Genomic DNA, 11,294 nt, shown 5'->3' with positions numbered 1-11,294 from the left:
TATCGTATCGTTTATCTTTAGCTAGTACGCTTCCTTTTATTTCTCGCTGTGTAGCTTTCCTCGCTGAAAAAAAATAATCTTAACGGTACTCCAGAGAAAAGGCCTTTCTCTCGGAACTATAACCTTTTACCTTTTTGGCTTTTTCTTTTGTAGGAAAGTTTAAAATATCGTATTCTCTGATCGATCGCTGGTCTTAGTTTTTACGAATTTACAAGACGAATCGTGTATGTTTAAATAGTACGAGATATCTCGAGAATGTTGACAATTTTTACGAATGGTATCATTTTTTTTCTCTTTCTCTTTTTTTTTTCTATCTCTCGTTTACTTTCGTTAGAAGTAACACAGTTCGTCTTGTAAATTTCGATCGATTAATCGATCAATCGCGATCGCTTAACGGATCTCGTTCTTAATCATTTCCTATTACTTATGAACTATTATTTAATTATATTTATATATTTATATTTATATGTTTATATTTATATTGATATTATATTTATATTAATCTGCAACAGAGAATCGTTTTTTTGTAAAGTGGAATAATAATGGAGAGATTTTTTTTTAGGAGTGTAGCGATGAGTTTTACCATAATTTTTTTTCTTTTCTTCAGTTTTTTTTCTTTCAATTCTTTTTTTTTCTTTTTTTCGAGCGAAAACTCAAACGAGATCGATCGGTTGTAACCGCAGCGAATGTCGTGATATTCCGTGCACGGCGATCTTCGAGGGAGCTAAGGCCGTTCCTAGGTCAGGAACCTTGGAATAGGAGCTAGACAGCTTAGCAATTCGGTTTTACTTTCACTGCCGTCTCTGCACTAGGCGCCCTTGTCGTTGCCCGCACTAACGTACCTGTCTCTTATTACCCGACTTGCCAACGATATGTGCTCGAAGAGAATCCAGAATCGAAACGCTTCGTTTTATTTAAATAAATAAATAGATATATATGTGTGTATGTATATGTATATATATGAAAGATATAATATAAGTAAAATATATGTAATGACGTTACGATATGAACTTATTGTCATTAGTAAACCTATACGAAACGAAATTTTTTTTTAATATACACATCTATATAGAAATGAGTTGTTTTACATAGTAAATGTTTTACGTGATGTTAAAAATGTTATTGTATAAAATAATGTATGTTTTTCATAAATCAAATCAATTAATTTCATCGATAAGGAAGGTATACGTAGATGTATAACTTTTATGCTAAAATATATATATATATATATATATATATATATATATATAATTACGAATAATTAACTACTACTCATATTGCATAGGATTAATTGATTTGGTTTAATATATAATGCATGTAGATATTAGTGTATAAAATATATTTTGCTTCGTATAGGACGAGGTATGAGAAAAGATACAGAAAGATTTCTAAATCTCTTCTAAGATCGTTACGATAAATCGAGAAACTTATTTCTTAATGATTAAGATACTAACTTACCCTGATTATATCAAAAAGGAAGTTGCCTGAGCCTGCTCCGCTGCCACCTGCACTTGCCCCTAATCCAAAGTTCAAAAACCTTTTATTTCTGTTCTCGTCATCGCTGCTTTCAACGTCCTCCAATGGTGTTAAATTCGGTACCGCCTCGTTCGCTGATTGTTCGTCGGCAAATTGCACCCGTACCTCGTTGTTTTGTGATTCAGACCCAACCTCGTTAACCTGATTCTCTGCCTCAGGATTCACATCCTAAAAGAAAACGATTCGAGATAGATGCGTATTCTTCGGTATATATCATTTCTCCTTTTTTCGCAGGTCCAATAGCGCGTTTACAAAAAAAAAAAATGTAAACGTGAATATACTAGTTCACCCTGAACTATTTATTTCAATTTTTATATTGCCAAAAAAAAAATACGTCTCGTAAATTTGTATGAATCATCAGCCAAAATTATACAAAATATCTCACAAACCAATCATTTTTCAATTTTGTATCCTAATATCTTTTCATTCAGAATAGTACGAGAGGAAATCAATTCATAAAAGAAAAAAAAAAAAAAAAATTGTAGAATCCATATAAAAAGAATTTTGTAATTTGCATTTTGTATTAAAAAAAATTTCATTTTGTAATTTGTACAGATGTACTTTTGTTAAAAATTCCATTATGCTATGACAGGAGCTTTATAAGCAATCTAAAATTTTACTCTATAATTTTTTTTTCATCTTCAATAGGAACAGAGTTATAGTTCAGTCCAGTTATTAGATTCACTTTGTATTCTACGAATCAGTGTGTGTGTGTGTGTTTGCGCGCGCACGCGCGCGTGCGTGTTGATATATGGTGTGTATGTATATATACATGAAACTTTCGAGCGTCAAAGAATTTCGTTATCCAGCAAGTTACAAAATTTGTCTGTTTTGCTTCTTTCATTTTCTTGATATTTATTTTTAGTAAGAAATAAACCTTGAGACAAGACTTATTATTCTGATGGCCCATAAAGCTACGAAATAAATCGAGAAATTATATTCTCAAAAAAATAATCTCGTTCGTTACGTTCATTAGGGACAAGCGAATTTTTTTCAGATTTCTAAACAATATTACGTTAAGTTACGTCATACACTTATTTTTATTTCGTCATATTAAATTATTCAGACGATTGCCTAAGATGTTTTTCATGTTTACAGAGTTCTAATAACTTTTTAAGTTTCTTTTATCTTAATCATTTATCAGCTTAATTACATAATTATAACGTTTTTCGACTATAAAGGATAAGAAAAGAAATAGAAAGAAGAAAAAGAAAGAGAGAAAAAGATTGATTCTTTGACGCTTGGTAGATCACGATTAGTCGAATAAGCACGCGATTTTACATTCACGCACAATGTCTTGAAATTGGCTGATTTCAATGAAGAACTAATTAATAATTGATTACAATATCAATAAATTACAATTGTTAATATTCTAAATGAGGGTAAAAGAGGGAGGGGATTGAATTTCTATCAAAGAGTTACTTTTTTTATAATAATAAAATTATTACTTACGAATAAGTGTATACATTATATACACTAAAATCTAATTAATCGCTTTTAGACGATTAAACGTTTTGTTTCATTCGGGCACGATCAATTTGTACCAATTGCTTGCTATTTTGTTTCCAGGTTTTTACATTCCTCCTTTTTTTTTTTTGATTTTTTTAAAACAATAAGAAATTAGAATCAAATCATTGCTATAACTCAATGACAGACGGACACCTTTCATGTTTACGAAATATGAAATACGGATATGAAATAGTATCTTCGAGAAACGATCGATCGATGATATGGATTTTATTATATCTGCCATGATTTGCATTAGATTTTGCAATTAATTGAAGACAAAAAGTAAACATGTACATAGAGAAGAGGAGGCAGAGAGAAAGAGCAAAAGAGAGAAAGAGAAGAAAAGAGATCCCAAAAAGTTAGATGAAAAAAGTATACACAGAACTCTCGAGACATCACAATTTTATCTGAATAAATTTGATAACCGCAGCTGTCTTTCGAGCGCGGTAAAAGATCGTCCAGAAAATTTTCAATCAAAAGCCATGGTTGTCCCATTGATGAAAAGGTCCCATATCATATATATAATATGAGTTAGCACGATATACAGAGGAGACATATATATGAATACAGAGCAATGAGATATATAAAAAAAAATATCCGGAGAAACAAATTGAAGAATTTCCGCAGTAGTACTCTTTGTGTGCGGTCATCTTTGTGACGAGATAACAATCAGCAGCGAAAAAAAAGAAAAGAAGTGAAGAGCGAGACCAAAAAGACAACCGTACGATCGAATAATCGTCGAAAATTTTACCCGCAATTTTGCGGCAAACGATCACAATATCGAGGTATTGAGATCGTTTGTTGCGTTCTCGATCGTTGCTGATGTCGTAGTAGTAGCAATTGTTGTCGTAGTAGGAGTAGTAGTAGTAGTAGTAGTAGTGGTGGTGGTGGTGGTGGTGGTGGTAGTGGTAGTAGTAGTAGTGTTCGATGCCTTAGTAACTTCATCGTTGTCTGGTGGAAAGGTAGGAAGAGAAATCGGAACTCTGGAATCGTTCAAACTGATCGAATCAACGCGAGCACCATTGTCATTATCCTTGTCCTGCTGATCGTCGTCGAAAGGCGATGCTATCATTACGGTCGAGCCATCGTTGTTCGCTCTTCCAGTACCGCTGCCACCACCTTCGCTATTATTATTGCCAAGGACGTTGCGTAGTACGATCGGGCCAAGGACACGGAAGACTTCCGCGACTATAGCGTTCACCTTGTTATCAATCATCTAAAAAACAACATCACTTAACCGGAAGGAAGAAGCATCGTTTGCCCCTTTTTCCATCCTTTTCTCTTTTTGGCAATGATTTTTTTCCTTTTTTTTCTTTTTTTTTGATTATGTTTTTCTTCCGACAAACAACGACAAACAACGACAAAACAAGACAATGACAACGACGGTGACAACAACGACAACGACGACGACAACGACAATTCTGAATAGCCTTCTAACTCTTGTAGAAAATGATTTCCAAAAAGGATCGATGCCGAGCATTCGATGATTTTGAAATAATTTAGAACGATCTCGGAATATAAAGTGATGGCGATCTTGGTCTTCTGCAACCGATTTGTTACCAAATCGATTTCTGTCGCGTAAAAGTGTCGGCCGGCATACAAAAAAAGGAATGGTCCGTGGTAAATCGCTACCGTCATGCCGTCTTACTTCAATCTAGGATATACATTCACATACACACACACACACACACACACATAACGGCATGTAGAAAACAGAGAGAAATTCGACAATAAATTGAGCAATGAAAAATATCTTGATCGATGAAATCTCGTTTTAACGCAGCAACACCCATTTCATTGATCATCGATTTAGTTCAATAGATAAATTTTCCAATTTCACTTTATATACGCGAAATTAATTGAAATCGAAGAGATTAAAAATCCTTATAAAGGATTTTTCTGAAAGCTCTGCTTTCTTTTACAAACAGATGGACGATCGAGTCGCATCGAATTGCATTGAGATTGAATTAATAAATATAAATATGAAGAACAAACGAATAACTTTCTCAACAGTAATTCCAATTGAAAGCTGAACTATCGTATGAACCCATACGTTAAGACATTTTAAAGATCATGATCTTTAAAAGATGATCAAAATTTTAATAAAAAATTCTTTCTGAGGATCATCGATGGAATCTATTTTAACGTAATCAAGTAAATATTTAAATAGCCCTCTTTGATCGATCGTTTCAATTTTTTAACTCATTTCAATTGGATTATTATTCATTTTCTTTTTTTTTTTAATTTTATTTTGCCCCCAATTACCAGGCGTCAGCTCTCACCTGAGAGATATCTGGAAACAGTTGACGAAGGATACCAATTGTCCTTTTACTCCTTAGTGCAGCTTCCTTTTCCGCTTCGACCATTAACAACCGATCGAGAGCCTGAAAAAAATTTCGTTTGGCCTTTTTCTTGATATTATGTCTTCTTTTTATTTGTCTTTCTTTCTCTCTCTCTCTCTGTTGTTCTCTCTCGCAAAATATATCTGCAATTGTCAAGCCGTATTCCTTTTCTCTCTCTATTTTTATACACATGACCATTGACGTTGATAATAATGCTAAATCATTCGTATTACCATCAAGGAAGTAAATACTCCTCGGAGTCAACGATTTGTCAGCTTAAGTGGAAGCGAACATGTAAGGGAACAAACGTATACTATACTCGAAGAATGCATTTACGATTTACGAGTTCGGAAAAGTTCATTAGAGATTATCAATGTCGATGTTTAGCTAATCTCTTTTTCTGTTTTTTCTCTCTCTCTCTCTTTCTCTATCTATCTCTATCTATCTATCTATCTCTTTCTCTCTTTATGTATTCTTGATTAATTAAAATGATCACGTGATAGTACTTAAAATTAGTGATTCTATTTGATCATAAACATAGAATTTTGAATAAGTTCGTTAAAACAATCCAATGATATGTAGAATCGATTCGTCTCCTCGAATGTTTATTTTCCAACGAATAATATAAAAATATTCGATAATAAAATAGATCGAGTTACCATGTATCACTCGACGGGACACTATGACGTTGCTCAACCGACCACAGCACATTTCACTTTCCCTGAAACCTCGTTCGCGTTCTCTTACGCATTCCGCGTTTTCTTCCAAAACTATTTCTAAGAAGAATATTCAACTCGAACGTTTTATTGCATCGAACGATATCTTTATTATTTACTTCGTTGTGGAATTTTTAAAATCTTTTATCGAGATCACGACGCAATCATGGCTCATTGAAATGTTTGATTGAAGATAATTAATCGTTGATAATAATTGAACAAAGATATAATCGTTGATAATATTTATTGTACTGATTTAATGACTCTTGAGATTGTTGAGATAACTATAAGTAATAATACCTCTTTATCTTTTTTTTGTTCTTAATTAAAATTGACGATCCTTCGATTAAAACGAGTGTGATTTAATGGGCGCCACGTTGTACAATGTATTAAAATGTTATCATAGTTCTGACATGCCAATGAGATGCTAAAAGATAAATTAGAAACATCACGACATCAGATAAATTCGTTCATAGAATGAAAGATTAAGAAAGAAAAAAAAAAGAGAAAATCTTTAGCAATTATTGTTTTGTAATTGAAAAAAAATATATTATCAAAAAATCACGTATTTCGATGGAGAGATACTCTTTAAAAGGATTAGAAATAAAAACGCTTCTTTTTTTTTTTTAATTCGATCGAAGATTAATTCTCATGAACGAATCGTAGATCTTCGTACGTACGTTTCGTGCTTATCGCATTAAAACGCACTATCTGCGTAATTATGCATGCGTGTATATATATGTATGTGTGTGTATGTGTGTTTGCGTATATGTACGTGTATGTGTTAAGACTGCACTTTCCATTGGGCACATCGATCGAGCTCGAAGAAAGTGTCCGCCGACTTCGTAGCGTTCGCGGCCAGTGAAAGTGTCGGACTAAAAGAGACGAGAGGAGAGTCAGCCATGATGGCTTCGGACTCCCGCAATTTCGTTTGTGGACCATACAACGTTATTCCATCTGTCTATTTGCTTCAATGTATATATACGTGTGTGTGTATGTGTATGTGTATGTTTGTACGCGTATATTTGTATATGCGCGTACACGTATATGTGTATCCGCGTAAGTAAGTATATGTTTTATCATAGACATTGATCGATTGTCGAACGTTTTAACATCGTAACTCTTTTTCTTCTCTCACAAATAATTTCTCGATTATTTTAACTCGATCCTTTTGACGAACGGTAATTTCGAATTTTCCACGTGACTGACTCCGTTTCGTCACGTTAAGATAAAACTTTCAACCAGTTGCGACTATTTGATACCTCTTTCTTTTCCTTTGTTGAATAACGACAATGTCGAACGTTAACGTTTACACGACAACGAGATATTCATAATTTCTAGACAAATATTATCATCATCGTGAACGTATGTTCGATATTAATTTTTTTTTCTTTTTCTTTCTTTGTTTCCTTCTCTTTTCTTTTTCTTTTTTCTTAACTATATATATTTTTGTACTTTTTCTTTCTTCCAGGAAAGGAGATCTCACTCTCTCGTGATCTTTATTTATTTTCACCGATTGATTTGAGGCGAAAGCTATCGCTTTTAAGTAAGGAAAAGGATGCAATTAATAATTCGATTGTTACAATTAATTTATGACGATACTCACGACAATCAAGAACTATATGTGTGTATAAACTATATGTATGTATAATCTCTCTTGTGTGTGTGTGTGTACGTGTGTGTGTAGAATAAATATATAGGGACACATACATGCATATATATGTCGTAGAAATTTAACTTTCTCCGAGCTTGAGCATATCGAGAGACAAAAGGCCAGTCCGGACCAGTTTTCCATAAAGGATAAAGTGACCTAGTGACACAGTGAAAGTTGTCATAATACTCCCGATTACGTAATTTGGCAATGCTCGTGAAATAATTTGATTTTCCAACGAATTTTTTATTCTTCATTATTTTTCGATGACCGTCATGCCTATAGTTAATTTATCGTACACACAGTATATAGAATGCTCGCTCAAACGGAATCGAATATGGCAACACAAAGTTGTTTTTTTCCGTGTTAAACGATTCTATTAACAAAGTCAATCCCTATTTCTTTCTTTTTCTTTTTGCCTTGTATAATTCGTTCTTCGCATTGCTTCCACTTGCATTCTTATACCCTATACGTTAGAACGATTTTTAGAAAGTTCACGTAAAGTTATTAATTATTATGGATATATATATATATATATATATATATATATATATATATATAAAGAAGGAGGAGAAAAAGACAGAGTTAAAGAGAGACAGAGAAAGAGAGAGAGAGAGAGAGTGAAAAGAATGTTCGAATTTGTATCCTATTCACTTACCTCCGATCGAAACCCTCTTTCTTGTGGCACAGGATGTGAGCTAACCAATGCGAGAACGCTGATCGCAGCTACCAGAGTCACCATTGTATACCTCATTATGATTTTTCTTTTTTTCTTCGTTCTTTCTGCTCTCTTTTTTCTTCTTTTTTCTATTCTTTTCTTCCCTTCCTCCTCTTTCTTCTCTTCTTTTCTATTTTCTTATGGTCACAACGTCTTTCTGCAAACGAAAGAGAATGATCTTCGTATTTTTGGTAAAAATGTGTGATGATAATAATGATGATGTTGATGATGACGACGATGATAATGATGACGATTATGAACAACGCGTCTAGATTTTTCTATGTCTTCTTCGAAGGTCATGCGCGTTAAACATATTATAATAACGATATCATGCCAAGAACGCATTAGTGCAGACCGGAAACGAATTGAAAAGAATTTAAAATAAGGTACAAGTGAGGGAGCTTGGAAGATCGATAGGAAGAAAGAAAGGTGATGGTGGTGGTGCTGGTGATGGTAGTGGTGATGGTAGTGGTGATGGTGATGGTGATGATGATAGTGGAAGGAGGGAAGTGGAGGAAGAGGAGAAGAGAGGAAAGGCTCTCCTTTCTCGAGCATGGTGTTCTGCTAAAGACTATCACTTTCGACCGAATGAAAGTCCGAAGATGCCGTTCGCATCTTCATAACGGGAGAATTTTGAATAACGACGTAAAGTTGTTGTACCTTCGTGAAAAAAATAATTCGCTTTTTTCTTTTTTTTTTTTTCTTTCTTTCGTTATTTTTTCGTCTATACTACGATATCGTTTGATAGAATATCGTTACGATAGAATAAATGTTAAAATCGATAATTATTCATAATATTATTGGTGATTAATTTTCATTTGAACAAGTGGGTGGTCGGTGTAAAGAATTGATTGACGTCAAGGAAATGACTTATGACGATCATTGTTGTCACGTTAAGACAATACCGATTCAACGCACACATTATTTTCTACTTGACGATCGACGGTATTGCGATATTCTATAGTCTCGAGGTCAATTACTTAAGTTACATTTTAATTCGTCGAAATTTATTTCCAGCCAAGAAACAAGATATATCAGAACGAACGAGCGTAATATATACTGTTTTCTTCTTTTTTTTTCCAACACCCGACACGGAAAGTGAAATTATCGACGAAATCACATACTTTTGAATCACGATTTTCCTCTTTTTTTCTTTTTTTTCCCCTCTGGATCAATTTCTTTAACGATTTACGATCTCTCACTCAAAGATTTCACTTCCCTCTATGAAAATATTTCCTTCAGAAATAACTTTCAAGTCATTTCCATTTTCCATTCCTATTCCTATCTGTCGCCGCCGACACGTGCTTCGATTAACACGCCAAGAAAACTCGTCGAATCTCTAAGAAAATTCCACGGATTAACATATGTGTACCATGAAACGACTTATCAATAATAAAATTTTTTTTTTTATTTTTTTTTCCTCACATAATCACCTTCGTCGCACGATCAACGAATTTTTCCTGATTTTTCATACACTTTGGTGTAACGAGGTAAGTGGTACGGGGAGAAGTTCACAGTTAATGAAAAATAGAGAACAAAGGCCACGTCGAAGTCACCACAAAACACGTATATGTATAAATAATTCGATCTTTATGTGTGTGTGTGTATATATATATATGTATGTATATGTATACATATATATATATGTATGTATATGTACAAATTAATATTTATACGTATGCGTACGTAACAGTTTCCAAAATTTATTTAAAAAAAACTTTCGATTCAGTAACTATAAAAAGAAATGATGTTCTTAAAGGAGCTCTCGACGGCCCCGTTCTCGTCGAGTTTTCTGTGACTGTCTGTGTACCGGCGCTTAGAGAGCGGCTTTTATTAGAAGGAGGAGCCTGGCACCACCTCCACGCTACACTTAACTCTGGATTCGTCGTCTCTCTCTCTCTCTCACACACACACTCTTCCTTTCCCTCTTTCTCTCACTCCTCGAGGATCCCGAAGAAGGGATCCTGATAAACGATCGGTTGATTGTCAGAAGATTTTCATTTCGACGAGAAACATCGAAAAATCATTCTACCTATAAAGGATCTAACGATCTATTTCAGATAGAAATGATTCGATAGGTAATAATGTTCTTTCATCTATTTTCTTTTTTTTTCTTTTTACCTTTTTTTTTATATTTTTTATTATTTTTTTTAAAGAGCAAAATTTTTTCTTTCTCAGAATAAATAATACACGTTCTGGATTTGTTTCTTTTTCTCTTTTTTTTTGTTTTATAATAGCAAATAAATAAAAAAAATAAAAAAATTTGCCGTTTTCGTAGCATGATTCATTGTATTAAAGTTGTCTTTTTTTTTCTTAAATTCTTTCCGAACTCTATATTAAACAAATAATACTGTAAAATTTGACATAAGTTTATTCTCGTCTCACAGGAACGAAAGCAAAGTTTGAAAGTTATAGTTATTCATTCAAGATTTCACTTGCTAATTTTCATGCTTGATCTAGCCCGACTATAGATTTCGACGATGAGAGTTTTGTTACGCGAATTAATTCGTGATTCCAACATGATCTTATATGGCTTGACAAATATTTGCTCTCAGAGGATAAATTAAAAACAATAATTTCATTTTTTGAAATACCGAACAATTTTCTTTAAAAAAATTCATTCCCATAAATCTTTCAAAATCACTTGTCAAAATCGAAATTGTTTAAGAAAAATTCGTATCTTTGAAAAAATATCTTCAATAATTTATTTTCGAATATTTATATCTAATACTAGATATACAAATAAAAAAGACAAAGACACGTTTCCTCCAAGCTAAAACATTGAAGTCTTCAATGTATAGGTAAGAAAAATTGTAATAAAT

The 11,294-nt window shown here is 33.2% G+C and overlaps 1 protein-coding gene across 3 annotated transcripts in view; it reads right to left on the bottom strand.

The window, feature by feature from the left end:
* The window catches only part of LOC127064254 (uncharacterized), a 17,927-nt gene extending 7,776 nt beyond the window's left edge, over positions 1-10,151 (bottom strand). Inside the window, exons 1-4 of one of the 3 annotated variants that reach the window (XM_050995048.1) lie at positions 9,906-10,151; positions 8,413-8,629; positions 5,328-5,450; positions 1,459-1,704 (exon numbers count right to left, since the gene is read on the bottom strand). In XM_050995048.1, the coding sequence (XP_050851005.1) occupies positions 1,459-1,704; positions 5,328-5,450; positions 8,413-8,508 (465 nt within the window). In that variant the 5' untranslated portion in view covers positions 8,509-8,629; positions 9,906-10,151. The remainder of the gene's footprint in view (positions 1-1,458; positions 1,705-5,327; positions 5,451-8,412; positions 8,630-9,905) is intronic. The other 2 variants (XM_050995049.1, XM_050995050.1) reach the window with 2 other exon arrangements.
* Positions 10,152-11,294: the final 1,143 nt, after the last annotated feature.

This window comes from Vespula vulgaris, chromosome 5 (genome assembly GCF_905475345.1).
Source record: "Vespula vulgaris chromosome 5, iyVesVulg1.1, whole genome shotgun sequence".
In the NCBI taxonomy this organism is placed as follows: Eukaryota; Metazoa; Arthropoda; class Insecta; order Hymenoptera; family Vespidae; genus Vespula; species Vespula vulgaris.
This window is presented reverse-complemented; position numbering and strand designations above follow the sequence as displayed.